Source organism: Geosmithia morbida (assembly GCF_012550715.1).
Source record: "Geosmithia morbida isolate 1262 chromosome Unknown scaffold_5, whole genome shotgun sequence".
NCBI classification, from domain to species: domain Eukaryota; kingdom Fungi; phylum Ascomycota; class Sordariomycetes; order Hypocreales; family Bionectriaceae; genus Geosmithia; species Geosmithia morbida.
This window is the reverse complement of record NW_023336192.1, coordinates 1,570,767-1,594,939: the sequence shown is the minus strand read 5'-3', so window position 1 is coordinate 1,594,939 and position 24,173 is coordinate 1,570,767. Positions and strand designations below refer to the sequence as shown.

General features: G+C 56.1%; 5 protein-coding genes across 5 annotated transcripts; all 5 read right to left on the bottom strand.

Annotated features, from left to right (window-relative positions):
* Positions 1 to 2: 2 nt before the first annotated feature.
* On the bottom strand, positions 3 to 2,406 carry GMORB2_6468 (Fungal Zn(2)-Cys(6) binuclear cluster domain; the record flags this gene model as incomplete). The annotated part of the gene is made up of 6 exons (XM_035468438.1): positions 3 to 57; positions 132 to 328; positions 495 to 1,412; positions 1,522 to 1,899; positions 2,135 to 2,157; positions 2,256 to 2,406. 6 exons carry the CDS (start codon positions 2,404 to 2,406, stop codon positions 3 to 5), a joined length of 1,722 nt encoding a protein of 573 aa, XP_035322419.1.
* Positions 2,407 to 4,391: 1,985 nt separating this feature from the next.
* On the bottom strand, positions 4,392 to 8,691 carry GMORB2_6467 (xanthine dehydrogenase/oxidase; the record flags this gene model as incomplete). Its single annotated transcript, XM_035468437.1, has 3 exons — positions 4,392 to 6,102; positions 6,229 to 8,430; positions 8,507 to 8,691. The coding sequence occupies 3 exons, from the start codon at positions 8,689 to 8,691 to the stop codon at positions 4,392 to 4,394; spliced, it is 4,098 nt and encodes a 1,365-aa protein (XP_035322418.1).
* A 993-nt stretch (positions 8,692 to 9,684) lies between these two features.
* GMORB2_6466 (kynurenine aminotransferase) lies at positions 9,685 to 11,213 on the bottom strand (the record flags this gene model as incomplete). The annotated part of the gene is made up of 4 exons (XM_035468436.1): positions 9,685 to 10,394; positions 10,492 to 10,734; positions 10,808 to 11,067; positions 11,152 to 11,213. 4 exons carry the CDS (start codon positions 11,211 to 11,213, stop codon positions 9,685 to 9,687), a joined length of 1,275 nt encoding a protein of 424 aa, XP_035322417.1.
* A 982-nt stretch (positions 11,214 to 12,195) lies between these two features.
* GMORB2_6465 (jmjN domain) lies at positions 12,196 to 16,758 on the bottom strand (the record flags this gene model as incomplete). Its single annotated transcript, XM_035468435.1, has 4 exons — positions 12,196 to 12,549; positions 13,466 to 14,009; positions 14,096 to 16,212; positions 16,312 to 16,758. The coding sequence occupies 4 exons, from the start codon at positions 16,756 to 16,758 to the stop codon at positions 12,196 to 12,198; spliced, it is 3,462 nt and encodes a 1,153-aa protein (XP_035322416.1).
* Positions 16,759 to 19,106: 2,348 nt separating this feature from the next.
* GMORB2_6464 (uncharacterized protein) lies at positions 19,107 to 20,879 on the bottom strand (the record flags this gene model as incomplete). Its single annotated transcript, XM_035468434.1, has 2 exons — positions 19,107 to 20,156; positions 20,385 to 20,879. 2 exons carry the CDS (start codon positions 20,877 to 20,879, stop codon positions 19,107 to 19,109), a joined length of 1,545 nt encoding a protein of 514 aa, XP_035322415.1.
* Between the last annotated feature and the right edge of the window lie 3,294 nt (positions 20,880 to 24,173).

Genomic DNA, 24,173 nt, shown 5'->3' with positions numbered 1-24,173 from the left:
CTCTATCCTTGCGGGGGCGGATCATGTGGTAGAAAGTTACCCACAATGAGCGCCGGTCTGTATCGCCGTGTGAGTACAGGAATGGTAAGGGGGAGAAAGAGGTGAGACTGGGAGGGCATGGGAAAACATACAACTTATGCTCGTCCCTCCGTATGGTGAAAGCAAAACAGCAGTTGACGATGGGGTGGTCTGACATGTCACTAGGGTTCTTGAGCGAACAGGCCGTCAAGAGAGTCTCGTGAGCCGGATCAAAGGCGATCGTGCCGAATTCCTCCCAGTACCGGACCATGGACTCTTCTGTGAGGATCTCGTGTAATGCGATCTTTCCCTGTGTTGATTGTCAGTGTCGGGGTCTTCCTCTGCTTCCTGCTTCCCTTCATCCCTACTTCGTCTCCTTCCTCTCCTCTCCTGTCGGGCAGTCGGAGAAAGGGAGTGCGGGAGGGTAGGGTAGGAAGCGAGCGGGAGAGGAGGAGAGGGGGGAAGGTAAGACTCACATCTCGTAGTCGATCGACAGGCACCCCGATGAGCTCAGCCATCTCCTTATTTCCCCTGAAGATCTCCCCCGTCCTCCGCCAGCAGCAGGCCGGCACCGCCATGCTGGCAAAGACGCGGTCATAATCCATGAGCTGGCGCTCGAACCACATCTCGACATAGACGAGCTGCATGTCCGTCAGGCCCTGAGCCTTCTCGCGGAACTTTGGCCGGAATTGGTTGATGGTGCGCAGGATCTTCTGCTTGGACGACGCGGCGATGTGCCCGTCGAGGTACTTGCCAAGCCGGGCGTAGCCGTTGATGTAGTTGAAGGGCTTGAGCAGGCCGGCGTCGTATTTGGCGCGCAGGAGGCGGCCCATGCGCTCCTCCGGGTTGTCGCTGCCCGCCGGGTCGGCGGCCTGGAGGTAGTATTCCCGCGTCTTGTTCTCGGTGGCCGTCGCGGTAGCGGCGGCGCTGCTTCCTGGCATCCTACCGTCCATATTGGGTGGGGGCATCATAGATCCCGAGGCTTGCTGCTGCTGCTGCTGCTGCTGCTGCTGCTGCTGCTGCTTCTGTAGTTGTAGCTGTAGCTGTTGCCGTTGTGACTGCTGCTGCTGCTGCTGCTGCTGCTGCTGCTGCTGTTGCGTCTGCTGCTGCGACCATGAGCTGTCGCCAAAGTTGTTGTTGTTGTTATTGTTGGACAGCATGTCGGTGTCGATGGTTCGGGAAAAGATGGGACTCTGCTGCGCTTCGTCCGAAGGTAGACCGTTGTCGTCGAGGAGGCTAGTGTGGAGGAAGTCGTTGAGCAGATTAAACTCGTGCGACACATCCGGAGCAATCAGGTAGTTGGGGTTATAGCTGTTCAGACCGCCAAAGGTCTGCGCTGTCATCCAAGCATCCGAGAAGCCGGCAACTGTCGGGAACTCCGTCAGCATTCTTCCCTCGGCAGAAGCGGGCAGAGTATCAGGATGGGGGGGAGGGGGATGGGGGTGTCCGAGAGGCGGGGAGGCCACGGTTCATACATTGGTTCGCATTGCTCTCTCCCCCGACCATGCCTTGACCACCCATTGCATTCCCCTGCACGGTGGCCGGTGGCGGCTGCTGTTGCTGCTGCTGCTGGATGAGGGGCAGCGTAGACCTGTGGCCTACGATAGGCCCGTTGAATCCCGACGAGGAGGCTGCAGGCCTGCTTCCGCTCGGATCGAACCCTGTGGGCGGACCCATGGTGCTGGATACAGAGCTTCGGCCCATGTCGGACGGGTTATCGGCGGTCATCGCATCGTCCCGCTGCTTCGCTACCGCTACCGCCGGTGCACCGTTGCTGCTACTGCTGATGTTCGGCTTGGGTTTCTTGGTGTCGGCTTCGCGGGGCTCGTCGTGGCATAAATGTCCAATGTTGCGCTTGACACATCTCGTGCATGGTCGCTCCTACCCAGACACACGCAAGACGCAACTGTCAGTCCAGTGCCGCCACACGGCGAGGTGCCAAGTACACGCGCTCCGCAAGCTGGTGGAGGGGCGCGCAAGGCAGGGACCGAGGTCTTCAAGGGGACTTACGAGGTCGCAAGTCATGTGCTGACACGGCGCACGCGCGGACGCTGCGTTAGCAATATGATCTAGCAGTTCGGCGCATCCAGCCGACGGTGCTGCACGGACAACTCACCGATCTGCGGCAATATACACAAGCTAGCAGGCCGATCCAAGGTCAGTCCAGGAACGGAAACCCAGGTGGGCGGGAGCGGACGGGATGTGGCGATAAGAGGGAGGAGGGGGAGCAAACAAACCATGGTTGACCTTGCGCCTCTTCTTGGGGCTCTTGTGCTGCTGCTGGTTCTGATCGTCGTCATGCCTGGCGGTGGCCTCGTGCTTGACCTTGACTCCGTTCGTGGCAGTCGGCGGCTTGCCACCGTCGTCGCTCTCTCTCCGGTCAGCCATGGCTGCAGCTCTAGCTGTCGCTCGATGTGGTGAGGCCCATCTGAGGAGGGGGCGACGCAGAGCGGGAAGCCGGAATGCGGCACGGCTTCTGCTGCCTCCTCCCGCTTCGAGTCGGCTACGTGCAGAGGGGTGTGCGTGTGTGACGACGGTCGGGGCGTCGGACGGCGCGAGAGAGTTACACACGGACAGTCGAGAGAGGACCGGGTCGGTTGAGGTTATCGACCTCGTCTGGTGATCGGCGCCTCAGCACGCAGAGGCTTTATCGGTAGTGAGAAAAATAGAATAAAAAGTCAGCAAGCGCCTCGCGCGCAAGACGGCGGACGAGACAAAGCGAGAGGGGCGACAAATCTCGGCGACGGATGCGGACCCGCAGATGGAGGAGGAGAGTGGGTTTTGCGGCACAAGCTTTTTTTCTTCTTCCCCTTCTCTCCCCTCTGCGCGGCTCGGTAGGATCGGAGCGGAGAAAGAAGAGTCTTCTTCTCTGTCGGTCGTCAATGCGTCATCCTTCCAGGCGGGAAGCAAGGGAAAGAAGAAGAAGAAAAGAGGCTCGAACGTTGTGCAGCAGGGCAATGATCAATCGGTCCTCTGGCATTGGATATTTACCTTCCAAGCTTGCAGAAGGGCGGGGCTCTGTATTATTTGGTCTTTCCTGGGTAGGAAAGCTGCTAAGACCCAAGAGGGAGCTCGCGTGCCTTATATTGTGTCTCTACTCCGTAGGACTATAGACTATACGACTATGTATTATTTATGTGTGTATTATATAAAATACTCGATCAGCCCGCATGTAGCTCGACTGATTCCACACGAGCAGTATTATATAATAGAATAGGCTATCGACACCGTAGCGACTCTCACTTCTCTCAGAGCGAGTGCGCGGACGTGTACATGTCATCCTCATCTCTTCTTCGCTTTTCTTCTCCGCCTCTCTTTTTGCCTTATTTATGTGTGTGGGTATGGCCCCCCCCCCCCACCCCCCACCTTCTTGCTGGCTCTGATGATATTCAACCTGCACCTTCCGCCTCAACCCAGATTCTATGATAAAACATACACATATTCCCCCGTATCCTGATGATTCCTACAAGACAAATCTCTCCCATCAAGACCGTGCACATGTGCCAACCGATCCGTCAAGTTTCCAACGGCAAGACAGATCAAGCCTCGGGCATATTCGGCTTGCCGATCCCTCGCCCGCCATGCCCGCCTTACCCGGCAAGAACGAAGAAGGAGGAGTAGAAGAGAAGAGAGTCGAGATAGTTGTCAGTGTCTTTAGCACAGTCAGTACGGAGTATTGCTTATAGTAATAGGTGGTAGATTAGGTAATGCGGACTCGAGTCTGGCAAAGGTTGGAAAGAACATCAACAGCCTGACACCTGATAACACACATCCCACCTGTTTTTTTTTAAGGTGAATTCAAACCATGTTTTAGTGATATCACCCTGTTTCGGCATTCAGCTGATGATCACTTTTTATTTGCCTTTGTTCATCGCCAGCTCCGATCTATCCTCGTGATCTCTCCGTGTCAGACTCCGACACCGTTCTTACCAGATCCGACAAGAACATATCTACTCTTGACCGATCATCTGGGGAAGATGTATGACAGCCTTGCTAGTCACTGATTGCCTTTGCAGACAGGACGATATTCCAGAGATAGAATAACTCATCGAAATAGCGCTATTTCTACTATCTCCTACTACAATCGTTTCCCGGTGAATTGATGACTCGGAATTACTCCGGTAAATTGTATTACTAACTCAGACGGCCTCTGCCCAACGTTTTCCCGGCCGACCCGCGCGTGACATGACATGGCGGCACACACACCTGGTGATATGGAAATTTGGGTATGAAGTTACATCTCTATTCTCCAAAATATGACATTCTGAGTCCGTTATGAAAGCGCCGAGTTGAAAAACAAAAAATAATAAAAAAAAGTAAAAATATATGCAAGGGATACAGGATACAAGAGACGGAGTGCGCATGTTTCACCCTCAGATACACACGAAGAAATTCTTCTCGCCCTCCTTGGGCGTCACCCTAGCCCTCTTCATGATCTCGTCATCGCAAGCTAGACGGATCCTCTCGGCCGTAGCAGGGCTCTCGAGCCTGAGGAGATCATCCGCACCGGTCCCCTCGATGCCCGCAGTGCGACGCGCCGACCGGATGGCATCGCGGATGGCGAAGAAGACGACGCTGCCCATGAAGAGCGGTGGCTCGCCGACACCCCTGCTTCGCTGGATGGTGCGCAGCTCCTCCCACTCGACGCCCTTGAGCAGGGTGACGTTGAATTCCTGGGGGATGTCCCGGAATCCGGGGATCTTGTACGCCCCCGGCCCGCGGGTGAAGAGGTTGCCGGCCATGGGCCCGCCGCGCAGCCACAGCGACTCCTCCATGGTGAAGAGGCCCACGCCCTGGACGAAGGCGCCCTGGATCTGCCCGTAGTCGACGGCCGGGTTGATGGACTGGCCGATGTCCATCTTGACGTCGGCGCGGAGGCACGTCCACGACCCCGTGAGGAGGTCGACCTCGACCTCTGCCGCGGACACGCCCTGCGTGAAGTAGAAGAACATCTTGCCCCGGTTCTCGCCCCACACGTAGCCAATCTCGGGCGTCTTGTAGAAGCCCTGGGCCGACAGGTTGACGCGGTCAAAGTAGGCCGCGTGGGCGAGCTCCGCCATGCTGGCGCCCGGGCCGAGCTTCTCGCGGTAGGGGGCCAGCCGCCCGTTGAGCTCCTGGCAGGCGTTGAAGATGGCGTACCCGTTCAGGTCGGACGAGGCCGACGCCGCCGTCGGGGACGCGTTCGCCACCGTGTTGGTCGCCGTCTCCGAGATGAAGACGCTGTCCAGCGGGACGCCCAGCGCCTGCGCGGCCACCATGGTCATCTTGGTGTGCAGGCCCTGTCCCATCTCGACGCCGCCGTGCGCCACCAGCACGCTGCCGTCGTGGTAGATGTGCACCAGCGCCCCGGCCTGGTTCATGAAGAGGGCCGTGAACGAGATGCCGAACTTGGTGGGGATCAGCGCCATCCCCCTCCGCCGCCACTTGTTGCCCGCGTTGAACTCGGCCACCTTCTCCTTGCGCCGCGCGTAGTCGCACTCCTGCTGGATCTGCCCGTACATGAGCGGCACGTGCCAGTCTACGATGGGCTGGTTGAAGTGCGTCGTCTCGTGCCTCCTGTACATGTTGATGTCGCGCAGCTTCTCGACCGCCATCCCCAGCCGGTCCGCCACCTCCTCCATGCACGTCTCCGCGATGAAGATGCCTTGCGGGCCGCCGAACCCCCGGAACGCCGTGTTGGACATGGTGTTGGTCTTGCACACCCATCCCCGGACATACATGTTTGGAATCCTGTAGCACCCATCCACATGCGTCATGGCCCGCTCCACCACCGCCACGCTCAGGTCGGTCGACCACCCGGCGTTGTTGTAAATGTCCACCTCCAGCGCCTGGAGCTTGCCGTCACGGTTCACGCCGACCTTGTATTTGGCGAGGAACGGGTGCCTCTGGCCCATGAGAACCATGTCCTCCTCGCGCGTCAGCATGCACCGCACAGGCCGTCCCGTCTTCTTGGATGCCAGGGCCAGCACGGAGCTGAGGAGCACCGATCGTGTCTCCTTGCCTCCAAAGCCGCCGCCGATCCTCTTGACGCGCACATTGATCTTGTTGCTGTGCACCTCGCACACCCTCGCCGCAAACATTTGCCTAGTTTCGAGTGTCAGCTTCCCTCTCCTCCTCGTGTTTTCTTTTCATGTCGCGATCATGTCCACGGTCGGTGGCCGACCCATAGTTGCTGAACCAGAGCCACGGGAAAGGGGAGGGGGGACTCACGTCTCGTTAGCGTTCTGTGTGCTCGAGAAAATCTCCATCTCGCCGTCCTCATGTTTGGGCACGACAACACAAGCATTCGTCTCGAGGTAGAAATGCTCCTGTCCACCCATACGTACCGTCCCGGTGAAGACGTGGTCACACTTGGCAAATGCCTCCTTTACGTTCCCGTTCTTGATCTCGCGATACGTGCCGTGGAAGCTCTCCTGCTCGATGGCCTCCTCTATGGTCAGGATGGCGGGTAGATCCTCGTATTCTACCTTGACGGCGCGTGCAGCCTCTGCGGCACGATGGGCCGACGTGGCGAGGATCATGGCGATGGGCTGCCCCGCGGTGTAGACCTCCCCATCGGCGAGGAAGACCTCGTCAAACTGCGGGGGGCTGAACTTGTTGGCTTCCTTGGAAGGCATGTCGGACTTGTCGAGCGTGTCGACGACGCCTGGCATGGCCAGCGCGGCCGAGTAGTCGACTGACAGGATCTTGGCACGCGGGCGCGACGACAGGACGTAGGCGGCATGCAGCTCGTTCTTGAGCGGCGGAATGTCGTCCGTGTACTGGGCCTCGCCCGTCGTCTGCTTCAGAGCCGACAGGTGCGGGTTCGACTTGCCCGTCACCTCCTTCTCATACGCCTCGGCTGTTTCGTTGTCCAGCATGCCGTGGGAGATTTCACGCTCCACCTCGGGAACGGCCTGCCCGTCAGCATGCGCAGCGCTGGCGTCCAAAAAGCCGAGGACGTCGTGGTAGAAGCGGTAGAAGAAGCCGAAGGCCAGGGCCTTGCGGTACGACGCCATGCCCCCCGGGACGTTGTACGGCATGTCAAAGTCCCTCTCCAGAGCACTCATGGCGCCCTCGAGCGTCTCGAGCTCGGCGAACTTCTTGCCCACGAGATACTGCATGGTGAGCTTGGCCGACGTCGTGGTGGCCGCCATGCCGCCGTAGATGAGGTTGCACCCGGTGACGAGGCCATCCTTTCCGAGCCTGACGCGCAGCGCCCCCGTGACGATGGCGATGTCGTCGTCCTTCCGCTTGGCTTGCTTGTAGGCCCGGAAGAACTCGCCCTCGGCGGTCACGGGCACGCGGATGGACGCGATGACGGCGTCCTGCGCCAGCGCCGTCCGACGGTACCCCGTGAAGAACTGGCACATGGGGATCTCGGTCTCTCCGGCCGCGGCCGACCGGGCCACGAGCACGCTGTCGGCCGCCCACAGGACCGGGTTCAGGTCCGAGATGGGCGAGGCGGTCACCAGGTTGCCCGCGGGCGTGCCGACGTTGCGGATCTGCCTCCCCGCGAAGTACTTGAGCTGCTTCAGCATCCCCTGAAACACCTGGCCGCGCTCGGGGCCGTAATGTTCGACAGCCTGCTCGCATATGTGCTCCAGGTCCGTCAGCACGACGTTGCCGCCCACCTCGATGTGGTCGTCGTGGAAGGCGAACCGGCGCAGCTCCGCAATGTCCCCGACGTACACGGACACGGGGTACTGCAGAGCCTTGAACTTGATCTCGATCTGCGTCTCCGTGCTGCCGCCGATGACCTTGGCCTGCGGGTACACGCTCTTGATCTGCAGGAGCTGCTCTAGCGTCACGGGCCGGTACCACTTCTTGCGCTTGTTGCCAAAGGCCAGCGGCCTGAGCTCATGCTTCTTGAGGGCCGGCGGGAAGATCAGCTCCGTGTCGGGATTGTACTCGATGAAGCCCGGCGGCGTGAAGCGTTTGATATCGTTGCCATTCTCCTCGACCTTTTTATCCATGCAGCATCCACCGCCGCCGCCACCTGCCTTGCCATCCTTCTTGCCGTCCATGCAGCACCCCCCACCGGCCTTTCCGCAGCCGGCGTCTGCGCTGAATGTCTGCGCCGCATCTAGAATGGGTCTGTACCCGGTGCAGCGGCACAGGTTGCCGTCAAAGGCCTCCTCGATCTCGTCCTTTGTCGGTGCCGTGTTGTTCCGCAGCAGGGCGTACAGGCTCATGACGATGCCGGGAGTGCAGAAGCCGCACTGGCTCCCGTTGGAGCGCGCGATGCGCTCCTGCGTGGCATGCGGCCTCTTGGTGTTCCCGATGCCCTCGATGGTGATGACGTGTTTCCCGTCGAGGCTCGCCAACGGTGCCAGGCACGCGTTGACGCTGGCGTGGTAGATCTTGTTGGTGGTGGGGTTGTACTGGCTGACGACGATGGTGCAGGCACCGCAGCCGCCTTCACCGCAGCCGCTGTCGAGGTTTCAATGTCAGTACTGAGCGCGGGTGGCTGGTGATTTATCTGCTAGAACGGGGGATGTGTTCCTACAGTTTCGTCCCCGTCAGTCCGACGCCGCGGAGGTATTCGAGAACTGTAACTTCTGGGTCGACCTGGTCCAGCACAACGTTGGTGCCGTTAAGGTAGAAGCGTATCTCGTCATCGAACTTGGCCGTCAGGGAGGCCAGGCTGCTCGCGCTGTCCTCCCGCTCGGGGGAGAGGGCGATTGGAGCCATCGAGTTTTTTTTTCTCTCTTTTTCGCAAGACGGATCCAGTCGTGTCGGTGTAGAGGGCTGGAGAGGATTCAAGAAGAAGAAAAGGAAAGTTGAATAGTTGACCAAGTGATCTGAGCTATCACACCTCAGACATCAACCGAAAAGAGAAAGAGAGAGGGGGAGGGGAGGGGGGACAAAGTTCCAGTATAGGCCGAGGGATGGGACCTTGAGATGGGTAGTAGAGACAGTATATTTTGTGGTCGTCTTTGACAGAACCAACGATGATGAACAATAAAAAAATTGAGGGGGAGGGGAAGGGAGGAAAGAAAAGAATGAGGAGGCTTTCCCCATCCAGCACTTCCGAATCAGTTCCATCGTGCTCCCGTGGCGAACCCGTCATCTCTGTGGTGGTTGCAAAAGTAATGTACTACTCATTACGCCTGATACCTGATAAGCTATCATCGTCGGATCTCCCGATATGGTAGTAGTGTGTGATATACTGGACATGAGTGTGTGTAGATATGAGGCTCATGCCCGCCTGTCTCCTACCGACACAGAGAGAAAACCCGTCAATCGACTATGTGTGAATTCAATCTTGGCACATGGCAGCTATCATCTCAGAAATGTTCAACCCCACCACTAATAGACGGACCCCCCCGCTCTCGTCGGCCTGCTCCGCCTCTCAGGGACCATCTCCACCATCGGCCGCCTCCACCTCATGCTTTGCTGTACGATGCAGTATCTTCATCGACGAATCTCGCGTATCTATCCTCGAATGTAGAAGCATTCAGATGCGGGCGGTGCGGGTTCGCGTGGATGTATACGTCTTGGTTACGTAATACATCAAGCACCACGTATTACTAGTAACACTGTCATGTCCTTGTTCTTCATTATTGTATCGATGTGACTAATGAAAGCCATCCCTCTCTAGTACTTGAAGTATCCAATATATATATATATATATATCCCTTTTAACCTTTTTTTTCTTCTTCAAAATTTTCTCCTCTCACCCGTCTACTGCATGTACTTCTTCAAACCCCTGAGCCTCTCCTTGGCATCCTCGAGGATATCGTCGCTCTTGCAGACGGCGAAGCGGATGTAGTCCTCGGCAAGGTGTGCATTCTTCTCCGTGTAGAACTCGGTGGGCGGGATGGCGGCGACGCCGACCTCTTGGATCAGGAACCAGGCCAGCTTGAAGTCGCGCGGGCGGCTGGCCACGTGAGCGGGGAAGGGGTAGTCGTCGGGGAGCTTGACCTTGCTCATGTTGACCAGGACGAAGTAGCCGCCCTCGGGCTCGGAGTAGGGCAGGCCCAGCTCGTCCCAGACCTCGTTGAAGCGGTCCATCTTGCCCTTCATCTCACGGATGGTCTCGTCCCAGAAGCCTTCGGACTCGGCCTGCTCGAAGCCGACGGCGCACGCCTCCTGGAGGGGCGAGACGGACGAGAAGCAGATGCGCGTATGCGCCGCCGACACGTATTGGAGCAGATGGGGCTGCCCGATCAGCCAGCCGACCCGCCACCCGGTAGCGTAAAAGTTCTTCCCCGCCGATCCCACCGTCAGCGTCAGGCGCTCGATCTCGGGGGACAGCGTCGCTATCCTGGTGAAGGGCGTGTAGAAGAGACGGTCGTAGACCTCGTCGGACAGGATGATGATTTCGTTCTTGACGCACAGGTCACCAATCTTCTGCAGCTCCTCTCGCGAGTAGACCTTGCCGACGGGGTTGTCTTTTTTTTGGGGGGGGGGAGGGGGGTTGGTCAGAGGTTAGCCCTTTTGGTCTCTCTCCTTCATGGATGAGATCATTTGGGGGGGAGAAACACATACGAGGCGTGTTGAGGACAATCATCTTGGTCTTGGGCGTAATAGCACGCTCCAGCTCATCAAAGTCAACGGTCCAGTCACCGGCCGATGTCGTCTTGGTAGCCCCCGACTCGGGAGGGTGCATGGGGACGTAGACGATCTTGCCGCCGGGCATCTCGATGTTGCTGATGTACTGGTCGAAGAAGGGCTCAAAGACGATGACCTCGTCGCCAGGCTCGATGAATGCCATGAAAGCACTGAGCATGCCTACAACAGCGACAACGATCAATCAGTCAATCCCATCATCGTCCCTCCATCCCCCTCGTCACACGAGACTCACCCTCATTGGCACCGGTAGTGATGGTGACCTCGGTGTCCGGGTTGAGCGTCCGGCCCCAGAACGGCGAGTAAGCATCGGCAATAGCCTTCTTGAGACGCGGACGCCCCTTGGTAGGGGAGTACTGGTTGCACTCCACGCGGTCGAGGGCCTGCTTTGCCGCATTGAGGATAAAGGGAGGGGGATTATATCCGAAGAAGCCCTGTCCCATGTTGACAATTGGCTGGTTGGGAGAAGACTCGGCAGCCTCATTGACAATGGACCTTTGTTTTTTTTTGTTTTTTTTTTCCAACGTCAGTTAGCCTTGCTCTCATTCAGGTGCCGGCCCATGCATCGCGCATACTCACCAGACATCTTTACGCTGACTAGACACTCTGGCCGCGGGCTTGAGCTTGTCGGATAGAGACATGGTAGACGACGATCGGCTTGTTGCTGCTGTTGCGAGCTGACTTGTCTTCGTTGCTTTCCACGCCGTGGATCGGAGGAGGCCCGCCACAAGTGTCATGGATGTTCTCAAGCAGGAAGACGGGTGGAAAAGGGCTAAGGCGTTCTCCTCCCCCACTAGAGCTGCTCGACCCAAGATTATATATGAGTTTTCTGTATGAGGGGTGAACAGCTATTAGTTAACCAATCGGTCGTCCGACAATCGGCGTTTCGTCTTTCTGTTCTTCTTCCTTCTTCCTCTCTCTCTCGGTTCCAGGGTGATATCGAGCCCTTCTGATCGCTCGGAAACTTGTCCGTTTGGGTTCCTGTCAATCCTGAAATATGTAACCGCTATTGCGCCATCGACGAGGTTGAAGATTGAAGAATGACACAAGCGGGCACCGGGGTGGGACGGGACGCTTTCGGCTGATGACTAAAACAATTCGCGCCTTTTGGCTACCCCCCCCCCCCCCCCCCCCCCCCCCCCCCCCCCCCCCCCCCCCCCCCCCCCCCGTCCTCCGATCGGCCCCAAGTCCAACCACCAGGCAATCAGTCATTAACAATCCATTCCTATTGACTCTCGGGTCTTTCACAATTACGCATAGAAATCATTCATATACGCATGGAAGAAGAGGTACAAAATGGAAGGAGAGGTGTAAAAGAGAAAAACCATTATTCCTGTTCCTGGTATACATCGTAATAGGTTCTTCGTGCCCTGGTCTCATCCATTCCGACACCGGAATTCACTGTAGAACAATGCTGGGATATCTACCCGTCCTGAACGCCCCCTTACAGCAAAAAAGAAAAGAGAAAAGAAAAGAAAAAAGACCCTTCCCCCCAAAAAAAAAGGAAGATGAAGGAGAAGATGCCGCCCCAAATAAGAAAACCAAATTTCCCAAATAATAAGCATACCAATCCCGGTGGGATGAAGTGCGGAAGGGAAGAGAATATGATAAGAATACGGATAGTTAAGCTTGGTTACCTCCCACAACTCGACGCAGGTTTGCCATCATCTTTTCCATAAATTCCATTGATTCACGCCCAGGAACATCGGGGAATTCGTGTGTGGCCGTACCAGAAGGACTGCCGTTGCCCTGCTGATGTGCCGATCCCGTCATCTTGGCTGCAGCTGCTTGGTGCGGGGTCGAGACCGGGGACTTGGGCACAGGTACGGGCGTGTTGGACTCGACGACAGTTTGGCAGTTCGGCGCGGTCCGTTGCTGCGCAGGAACCTGAGTGGCACTCTGCGTGGTGGGAGTCGAGCTGCTCATGGCTGCCAGGAAGTTGGCCGGCAGCGGTACAGGAGATTCTCTGGGCGGTGCCTGTTTTCGAACATAACTCAGGTCAGTAACACGCCAGAAACCAGAATCTTGTGGGCAGATCACACCAACCTTGAAGGGTTTCGCCGTCTGTAATGTTGGCGGGGTGAGCTCAGGCTGCCCAGTCATGTTCTGCTTCGGTATCGGTGATGGCTTTGTCTGAGGCTGTGGCTGCAGCGTTTGTTGTTGCGGTCGCGGCTGCGGCTGCGGTTGCATCTGGTATTTCTGCGATGCCGTCTGCGGCTGCGGCTGCGGCTGTTGCTGGCCATGCCTGGCATCGTTCAGACACGACGTTGCCGCCATGCTGGATTGTCGAATCAGTTCCTGAGGGTTGGCCAGCAGGTGTGCTCGCAGGTCTCCCTCGTGACCGTTTGTGAATCCTCCCCACGGCCCATATGGTGTGCGATATTTCGACGAGTCCCTGTATACATTGTCGGTTACTTTTTCCTTTTGCAAGCACACTGGAGGCAACCTACCTGTTGTGATGGACTTGGAAAAATGGATATTTTTGATATATAGAAGGATGAACCTGCCACGTATACTTAGACTGCTGCCGATTCTGCAGAGGTGCTCGCGGTGGCTGTTGCTGCGGTTGCGGTTGCGGTTGCGGCTGCAGCTCATGCGTCTGCCGTACTTGTTGCTGCTGCTGCTGCTGCTGAGGCTGAGACTGTATCTGCTGGAGTTGGTGTTGCTGTGGGTATCCGGCTTGGAGCTTGACCTCGAACTTCTGCGTCGTGAGATCCTGGCGGTTCCCGGCTGTACATTGTTGCTGGGCTTGCACCTGCGTCTGCTGCTGCTGCTGCTGCTGCTGCTGCTGCTGCTGCTGTTGTTGGATATACCTCTGGTATGGGTGATTACCATCAGACGCAGAAGCAGGGGGGGGGTGAGGAGAGGAAGCAAGCCACTGCGTGGTGAACACTGCGGACGTAGAATGACTAGTCTGGCTATCAAACGTAGTGTATTGAGACATGTAGTTGCCCGGCAGGGGTGGCGGCGGCGGTAGAGCAGCCGTGGGCGGTCTGGGCGGCTTCGGTGGTCTGGGCGGCTTGGCTGGCTTCGGCAGCGTGTCGAGGTAGTTGCTTTGGGGGTTGTGTCGTGGCTTGGACGGATCTTCTGTGTACTGGGCCTTTGCGTCTGTCGACGTCTTGGGGAGGTAGAACCACATTTGAGGTTTGTCGTCGTCATTGTCGTTGCCGTCGCCGTCGTGCTCCTTGACCAGACGGACCTTGGCCTGGTTCGGGTTGCGGTCCGCCTCAGACAGGTTGAACTCGGCCCACGTGTAGCCCCCGTCGACGAAGTAGTCGTCCTTGCGGGGCTTCTCGTCGCTGGGACGCTTGGCATTGAGCTCGTCTTTGGCTTTGCGCGACGCAGGCATGGGAATGGCGTTGGCCGATGCCTTGGGGAGGTGGTAGTCCGATGGGTCTGGGAGGAGGAGCCACTTCCATTCGGCCTCGACGCGGTCACTGGTTCACACACGCGCAAGTCAGCTAGGCTGCCACAAGATTCGAATGCATAAGAAGGGGGGGCGGGGTAAATAAATTGAACATACCCATGTGGCAAGACGTCAACCAAGAGCGTCTCCTCGTCCGTGCGATTCTCAACCACGGTACCGGCAAAAATCTCCCCGCGGTAGTACTGCACCTGACAGACGTCGCCTTTGGTCAGCGCCGCGGCAGCCTTGCGGATACGTTCGTCATCCTCCAGCACGGCACCGTCCAGCTTCCTGTCTCGCTTGGTACGATGGAAACGGCAGCTGAACTCGAAGGCTTGCTCCTTATACTCTGTCGAGTCCTCGCCAAACACAGGCACCTCGCCCTCCTCGACGAAGACACCCGCCGCCGCCGCACAGGTGGCGTGGTATGCGCGGGCGCACTTCTTCTGGGAGCACTGGAAGCATGCGCCGCGCTTAGAGCGGCAGAAGAGGCATTTGAGGTCCGCGCGGTCCTTGTGCACTCCTGCGACGTTGGAGACGATCTCTTTACCCTGAACGACATCAATGTATGTCTCGGGCAAGTACAGGGCGCATATGCGGTGAGCCTTGCGGCCGTCGTCAGTCGGCAACACCTCCATCGACTCAATGTCGTTGGGGCACAGACAGCAGGGTGGCTCAGCACGGCTCTTGAGGCGCAGCTTGATCTTCTTGACCCTAGTCTTCTTGGGCTTCTTGTCGCTGCCATCATCGGCGGCAGCGCGCTTCCTCTTGCGGCCGGCAGTGCTGGCCTTGGCCTTGGCTTCGTTTCCGGATGGTGGTGACGGCAGGCATTGGTGTTCCTCTGTTTCGTCTTCGTCGTCATCTTCGTCGTCCTCCTCTTCGTCGGTTTCTTCGTATTCAGTCTCCTCGCCACGGAGCTTGCGTTCAATCTCCCAGACGTTGATCCAGACGCTGTCCTGGGCCTGTGCGCACTCGCAGCGCTTGGCAATCTTGCCCATCTCTAGCCAGGGCTCGAGAGCAAAGTTGACGGCCTCGGCGCAATTGTAACCCAGGTTGTAGCCGGAGTGGTAGCCGTAGGGGAAGGTGACGACGAACTCGCCGGGATACGAGACGACCTTGTTGACCTCGATGCCGTAGTGCTGCAGCAAGTGCTGGGGGGAGATGAGAAATCCCTTGTGGCGCAGAAACTGGCTGCATGCCTTGGCGTCGGCGGGCCAGATGTTTTTCATCGCGGCCTCAAAACGGCGCGCATCGGCCTGCGAAATGCTGTACCACTGCTTGGGGGCGCCAAAGTGGACATAGTTAATGCTGTACAGGTCCACGTCCTCGAGGTGCCAGGCGAAGGTGGCCTTCCACATGCCAAAGTACAGGTAGGCGCAGTTGACGCCGGGGATCTTGGTTCCGAGGACGTCGAGGATGTTGGGCAGCTTGCCCAAATTCCACGACTCGGTCCGGTCGTCGAACAGGGAGCCCATCATGTCAGCGCCGTACAGCGGGGCCGCGTACGTCAGCGTCTTCCAGTACGCCCGCTCCAGCTCCTCGCACCTCTCGGGCGTGAAGTCGGAGATGTCCATGTGGTAGTCGAAGTCCTTGAAGGCATCCTCATCGATCATGGCCGACCCTTCTCGGCGACTGTACTTACGGCGGGCCGATACAGACTGGGCGCCTCCGCCCCTTGACTGGCGTTGACGGCCTCTTCGGCCGGAAGCAGCGGTAGCTGACGATGGCTCCTCGGCATTAGCGCCGTCGGCTTCGACCGAATCCACAGGCGTATCATTTGACTCGGGCTTTGGCGAGACGGGTGTCATGGGCCGCTCCTCCCGGGCCACCCCTCTCTTTGCCGGCCTGCCCCTACCCCTCCTTCCTCGTCCGTTGCCTCGTCCGTTGCCACGCGTCCTGGGCACGGAGGCCTCTGCGGACGGTCTCGGGTCAGCTTGGCGTCGTGTCGCCTTGGGCTTATCGGCGTTTGCTCGCCGCTCACCGCGGCGGGCCGGCGGCTGGTGCTCGCTCTGGTCGCAAAGCTGCCTCCACTGGGGTACGTTGTACGAGCGGCCGTGGAGGATGTTGACCTGTCTGTATGTTCCATTGGAGCCCATGATGTCTTGCTTGATCGGTTCACGGACGCGGACGCGCTTAACGAGGTCGTTGAGGGGTGGCTGCTTGTCGAGCCATTCCTTGGGCGGAATGATTTTGATGATGCCAGACTTCATGCCATAGCTGTTGACCTTGTTCATCTACAGGTTATCAAGTCAAACATGTCAGTCAGTATTCTCAAGAAGGGGCTGTTGGGGTGTATGTGTGTGTGTGGGGAGGGGAGCGCCAAGGCAGAGTACAAATTTGGTAAAGTCCTTGAATTGATGCATGGTGGGTTTGAAGACAGCGACAGCACCGGACCAATGGTCGGGAAGGACCTCTCCAATGTCCTCTTCCGGCTCCGAGTCTGGCCCCGATTTTGGCGCAGGCGATTCGTTCGAGCTCTGGTATTCCTTCTTGGTCGTGGAATCCACGGGGGCATCGGGGAGGACAGGCTCCTCGTCGAGGTCGCTGAGCTCCGAGTCGCTGCTCTCCTCAGACTTGGGCGCATTGTTGCTATCGGACGGTGAATGCAGGAATGCCGGAAGCGTGTGCTTGGACGACCGGGAGGAGTCATGTTGTTGTTGCTGCTGCTGCTGCTGCTGCTGCTGCGGCTGCGGCTGTTGTGGTCGTTGCGCAGCTGCTGCGGCGTGGCCAGCTTGCTCGTGTGCTGGTGTCACTCCGACGCCGAGGCCTTCGGTGGACATGACGGGCGGATTTGCGTCGCTACATGCGACCGATGGAGGGGTGGGTTTTTCTGTTTCTATGTGTCGGCAGCCCGGACTGTACAAGCGCAAAGGGACACAGACGACCACTTCAAAGAAGTATCAGTAAATGATCACCAAATATTCCAGGTCGAATCCTAGGGGGGCGGGGGGGGAGACCTTTTTTTCCTTTCGAGTTGAGATACCTCGTTTGGTGGTCTGACGTGAAATTGAGCACAGGAGTGGAGGAGAGGGAGATCGCTGTGTGAACGAGAGTTCAAATGACAGGAGACGCATGTCCAGGGCGAGTTGCACCCGATGCCATCCGCTGTGCCACACCAAGTCCGGGTTGGCTCTGAGATTCTGAGGACATCTCTTTGAGGGGATTCAGTGGGGCGGAAATTGTGGCGTAAAAGTGTGGCACATTCTCTGGTATCAACGATTGCTGACGCAAGTCACTATCAACGATTCAGTACTCGTAGTGTGTCAAACGGATTTATGAACCTCGATACGTTGCAGTAATACTTGCTACTTTTCTCCATTCTACCCAGCTATTAGATTCATTTGTTCTGTTTCCTTTTTCAACCATGGCAACTTGTATCTACTCGGACCAAGACGTCCCGTCAAGGCGCCAATTTCCGGCCCTAGTTTTTTGTGTCTGCCTGAGGCTACTGGAACGATTTACTTTTCTACAAGGCGGCAGGGTCACTTGCACGCATCTATCTGCTGATTGATAAGATAATAAGATTTGCCCAGTGGGCCAACCTAGAGGTGATCCATGCAGATTGCAGATGGATGGATCTGATTTCTACTCGTAATAAACGGTCCTCTCTTCCATCCTCCAGACAGTAGCACAAGGTGAACGGATGGATTACTGCCTCTGCGTAGAGTAGGTCTTGCCACCCCCTCCTTACCTTCCCAGGAATCTCTCTCTCGTCTATGTATCCTCCCCGACACCAAGCACAAAACCCAGTTTAGCTACTTACAGTTTGTTGCGAATAATGCCTCCCTTCTGCATGCTACTAGTCTGCCCCTTTCTGCTGCATCTGCCATACATACATGTACAACGGCCCATCCGCTCCCTCCTTACCTTATTCACCCATCCACTCTCCTCCCCCTACAGCTTCTCATCGCAAAGAAATAAAAAAGAAAATAAATCCCATCCCACATTCAACAATCGTCGTCGTTGACAAAAATTCAAGGTCCCAGAGGGAGTCGAACCCTCGCTGGCGGAATCAGAATCCGCAGTCATAACCGTTAGACCATGGAACCGAACGGAAGGACTAGGCTGTTTGAATGGGCCGAGGGGCCGACTAGCCAGTCTTTGAGGGCTATCGGAGCACCTACCCAGTCAAGATTCTATCATCCTCCGAAAACAAAAAAAAAATAAGTATGAGATTTTTTTTTCTGGTAGATGATTCGATATATACATATGTGAGAGTCGAAAAAGAAAAAGAGGGCAAAAAAAAAAGGTCCCAGAGGGAGTCGAACCCTCGCTGGCGGAATCAGAATCCGCAGTCATAACCGTTAGACCATGGAACCGAATGGAAAGACCAGGTTGCTGATTGTGAGTTCCGTCGTCCGGAAATAGGCCTTATAATTCTCATAGCCATTGTCATCCAGCGTTTTCCCTTGAGCATGTTCCTATCCTCTTACTCCGGTCAAGGCACTTCACAAACTGACACCCCTCTTGCTACATCCGAGCTATATAATACAATCTCAACACCCCGCCATAGTACAATGCGCATGAAAATTGAAGTCTATGCCTTTACCTTTCTTCTTTCCCTTCCTTACCCCTTCTTTCAAACATGTTTACCATGTTTCATAACAAACAAAGAACGGAGCTATCATCATCTTCCTCCATGATCAACAGCGTGTTCAGAGAAAGATAAATATACCTCACTCTACCTCACCACACTAAATTCATGGATCGGGTAGACTACTGTGCTGTACTCCTAGAAATTGATATGCATGAGTAATGCTTTGAGAAAGCGCCTTTGGCATGAAGACAAAGTTGTTTCTTTGCAGATCTGCCTAGTAGAGTTCTAGTGATAATGTGCCTAATTCGTGGCAGTGATTCAGAGTGGAAGAGAAAAGTAAACGAGAAAAGAAATTGCGGGTGTCGCCCGACCTATATCATGACCCAGATAGAAGGAAAAAGAGAACGACGGAAACATATATAAGATAATCCAAATTCTTCGCTTTCAGGATAACGCCTTGTTGAAACCCCCCCTATGTCCAGATTTAAACAACACAAGATAAACATACAAGAAAAGTTACCCATGCCCGTGAACAGTGCAATTCTATTTTTTTGTCGTGGAGCCGGAGCCAGAAAAGAGAGAATGAAAGATTCAAACGGACTTGATGTCCATGGTCAAGAGCTCGAGTCTCGAGACGATGCTCTCAACGTTCTCACTGATGCGCTGTACGCGAGCCATGGACACGGCAGCAGAGGCCTCCTCCTCCGTGGCGTCCACAAGCTGGTAGCGGGCGAGAACCTTCTCAGGCACGACGCCACCAAAGATGTTGGCGCTGAGCTCATCGTCGTCCTGCTCCTCCTGCTTGTTGGTGATAGTCTCAATAGGCTCGGAGTGGTAGAGGGCGAAGTCGGGATCCGACTCGAACTCTTCATCGATGGGGGCGGAGGTGGTAGCCTTGTTGTCGTTGTTGTCGACGGGAGCACGCTCGATGGCGTGTATCTCCATCTTGTCGTCGTCAGACTCAGGAAGGGACTGATCAACAAAGTTGGTAGTCTTGCCGGACAGGACAGCAGTGTCGATGGGGGAAGCAATGTCCAGGTTGTCGACGACGAATACCTGGGGCTGGAAGTTGTAGGCTCCGTCAAGGGTGAGCATGGAAAAGTCCATGGCCTGCTCGGGGATCATGGCCATACCAATCTGCTGCTGGGACTGCTGGGAGCCGTAGGAGCCGACGTCCTTGGGCTGCTGACGCTCACCCTGCTGCTGCTGCTGCTGCTGCTGCTGCTGGGGCTCCATCTTGACAGGAGCAGCACCCTGGCTGGCGCTGGCGCTAGCGGCAGCGGGGTTGGAGCTGAGGTCATCAAGGAAGTTGGAGAAGGATGGCGAAGACAGGAGCATACGGGTGAGATCCGTCAGGCGCTTGTTCTCGTCGAGAAGGGCACGGTTCTGAGCACGCAGGTCTCCGTTCTCATTGACCTTGCCGGCAATCTCGGCTTCGAGCTGGGTGATGTACTCCTTGCGGCGAGAGCGGAAGGCGCGGGCAGAGACCTTGTTGCGCAGCTGGCGACGCTCCTTGCTGCTCAGCTTCTTTCCCTCCTCACTGGCCAGTAGGCGCTCGTCCTCATCCATTTCCTCCTCCTCCTTCTTGCTCCTGGGCAGGTTGGAGGCGGCAAAGTGCTTGTCATCGTCGGGGGACGAGGTCTTAGCCCTCATCGAGTTGAGCAGCTGGCTAATCTTCTGCTCAACGAGGGGGTCGCTGGGAGAAGCCTTGCCCCTGGCCTTCTGCTGCTGCTGCTGCTGCTGCACGCCGATGCGCTGAGCTTGCTGCTGAGCCACCATGTGCTGATGGTGCTGTTGCTGATGACGCTGCTGGGTCTGAGCCTTGGCGAGGGCGGCCTGGGAGTGGGCACCGGGCCACAAACGACCGACATTGCCAGTGTGAGGCATGTTGCCCTCCTGCTGAATGTTGCTGGGGTTTATTGTGGGGAAGAAGCCTTGCAAGTCGGCGGCACCAGACTCATACTCGAGCTCCATTTCGGACGCGGGCATGTGGCCCTGGGAGTTTGACGAGTTGAAATCAAAGATGTCATTCTCAGGGCTCATGCCGGATATGTAGTCGAGGCTGCCAAAGTCCTGGTAGCCAGTGTTGTTGGACTGGTTCACGGCCATGGTGTTGGTCAGGGCGCCGGGGACAAAGCCGGTCTGCTGGCGGTACATGTCATAGTTGTGACTGGGACCGCTCAGGGTCTGAGTAGTGGCGGGGCCGACGTTGGGAGTCTGGATAGTGGCAGAGACGGGGCTTGCAAAAGTGGCCTTCGAGGTTGCCGAGGGCGAGGGGGACAGAGACTGGTTGCCCATGCCATCGTACTCGGTGAGGTCGAGAAGGGAGTCGAGGTCGACGTTGTTCTGTCCGGAGACTGACATGGTGTGTTGTTCGATGATCCGCACCGGGCGGTATTATTTTATTCGAAGTGTTGTGAGCCTTGCCGGCAGGGCGTCGATGATCTTCCGCTGCGAAGAGTGTTGCGGGGAGACTGAGACTTGTTGAGGCTTGCTGGCAGCGTTGATCAAGTAGTACCCAGCCGGTCGAGGTGGGTGAGTGGGTTGTTTCGATTTTGACTTGCTGCAGATTTCGATATACACAAAAAGTGTCAAAATGCTATCGTTGATGGCAATGATCGTTGATGAAAATGATGAAATTTTGGTCTATGGCGATGGGGAGGGGGGAGGGGAGGATGTGTATGTAAGATGCGAAGAAAGGAAAAGGGGATTATCAGAAGGATTCTGACACAGCAAACACACCACCAGGCGCACAAAGGAGGTACAGAGCCCAAGTCAGGCAAACGGCCGGTGATGGCTGTGGGTACAGTATCCGGGCAGAGTATGACAAGGGGGCTGTGTGAGAGGATGGGCCACCGTTGACGCACCAGAAAAATACGGAAAACACAGCCAGACAGCAGAGGATGTACCCTCGTGTGGGGCCTCGGTTTCCCTGAAAGCGTCTCTCCCATTCGACAGTTCCAGGGGTGGAGGGGAGGACAGCAGTGGGGCTTCATGGCAGAGAGGACGCGTAAGCCTCCTAATAATTGCGGCACAGTTGGCCCGGCCGAGTTTATGGGAGAACCTCCATAGCTCACTCCATTGCCGTACTACTGCCAATTCCGTACAAAATACGGAGAGCCTGCATTACCAAGCTGTAGTAATCGATTAGACGGTCCAAGTGTGCCGCCCACCAATTCCGTAGCAGGCCAAGGCCCCGCTACCAATACACCCACCGAACTTTACAGGGCAGCAACACCGCTAAAGCAGCGAAGCCTAGGGGTCCAAAGGGATGCTCTAGGGCCCAGACTGGGGCGTCCCCCCCCCCCTTCCAAGTCTCCTCACTACAAATTGCCCTGGAAAGCTACAAGCAGAAGGCCTTGGGGGACGCCCGCCTTACCAAGCAGGATACGGAGGGAGGCTTAGAAGGTATTAGATGACGACGGCTCGACCGGATGGCCGCTCCCATGTTGGGAATACCTCCGTTCGCGAGAATAATACTACTCAGTACGCAGGAGATAATGCAGTGCAGCATTGATCGGGTATTCTGTGTATTACGGAGCGATAATAGGCGCCTCGCCTCGGTAGTGTAAAGAGGAAGAGAACCGATAATAGACGAGAGCTCAACGTTATTCCCCCGTATGCCATCACTGCTGGGCTAGGGAGGAGAGGAGGGGGGATGTTTCATTTATGGTGACGAATCTTGCAGGCGCCGCCCAAGCGTATATGCATGCCTCCATCGTGGTCAAACATTCAATGGGCGCCTAGACCCTGGCCTTCTCTGCGTGACGGCGTGAGAGAGTTTCATCGGCAAATGGAGATGCACTATTAATACCACCTAAATGTTTCTTGACCCTTCAGAGGCCCCTCCTTCAACCTTGTGCCTCGGGGGTTGGCCAAGAGATTCCAACTACCGGACTCGCCGTGCGAAGGGTATCCACAGCCTGGTTTCAGCCCTTTGAAGTCTGGGCAATGTGGGAGATTAGGAGCTCCGGAGTGATCACCGTGGGAGCGGTAGGTTAAGATTGTAATAATAACTACTGAGCAGGGGATCCTCTACTTGTATTATTTTACTTCCCCTCTTCCCCCCGCCCCTTTTTTTCTCTCTTTTTGGCGTTGCCTCTGTTGCCGCATGGTTTAGATAACGTCGGTTATGGTATTATCATCATTAACCAACTCACACAATATGACGTATTGAAGTCCGAAAATACGCTGTAATAATACTGTAATCTGTATTCTGTACGGATTACAGGTAGAGAGATAATCTGACCATTGCTGATCAGGACCGATATTAACAATACTGAATGTGCGAGCCAGTGACGCGAATCTGATAGCAGCGAACCGGAACAACCCCATCCGATATGGTCACATGATCACATATATATCTTTAATGTAACTCCCCTAGCTATCTGTATTATGCGTCTTTTGTGTCATTTGCAGCCAAGACGAGGGCCACTTGTCATGCGTGTGTGCGCGGCTGATCCGCTAACCATCAGGGCCTAGCTGATCGCAATCGAGTCAATACCGAGAACATATCGAGTATTACTCGTGCAACGCCATGATAAACGCTTTGTTCGAGTCTTCATGTATATGATAGTCACATGACATGACGAGCTGTCGGATCATGGTAGGACCGGTAATGCCGTTTCCTCGGATGTTGTAAAACGCCGCATTCCGCTCCTCACGTGAATGCCCTAGTAGGATGCCATTTCCGAGGCATGCTTGCAGTTCTAACTGTAATCTGTACAGATTACAAGACTACGAGTACGGGGCACCTGTACCTGTATTCCATGGATACTGGTCCATTAATTTGTGGTAAAATCCCTGGACCTTGTGATTCATCGCCACGAGAGCGACTATCTGCCAGAGAGCCTAGGACTGTTGTTTTGCCACTGTTGGCACTCGGTGGCCGTGAAGATGCGTTCCAAAAATACACACACAAGACATGGTACCTATCATACCCCGTGACCTACATTGGCTGATGTTGAGCCTTGGTCACTCTACCTACACCGACGTACTCCTATTTTTCACCTTGTCATTGCCTGCTCTCCTTTTCCTAGCGGATAGATATGATGAGCGATGCTGACGACGGAAAAGGAAGGGAAAAACTCTTGCCTCACCACTCCTGCTCTTAATTCCGATCGGCGTGTCGTACAATACGGATACATGTAGTCATATTGCTCTCTCCACGCGCTGGGAGAAGCAGCCCACAAGTTATTTTGTGCCTACCCGCCCGGCGCACACATACATGTTTGCCCGTGGAGATTTCGACAGCGAAAGAAAAGTCCGAAACTCACCGGCGCAATATTATCGTATGTTGTAATCTGTACTTGTAGACAATGATTGTTTTGGAGTTCCAACCTCGGGGCAGGTGGAGATTTCCCGTGACAGGCTCAGGGTTCCTTTCCCCCCCTTTTTATCCCCCTCCCTCCTCTCCCTTGCTCAACCTGAAGGATGGATCTCGAGACATGCAGCGCCGTAGGAAACACCCCTACCCTGCAACGATGCTGTCACACAATGTGTTTCGCTGTCTCATGATGAGGTTCCATCACTGACGTGAGTTCTAGAATCTGCATGCTGCCTTGCCCCCCTCGGAGACTTCTGGGGATGCTTGCTGCCATACCGGAAGGTTCTCACAGGTCGGATGAAACTTGGGCGCTGTAATTCCGTCTAGGACTT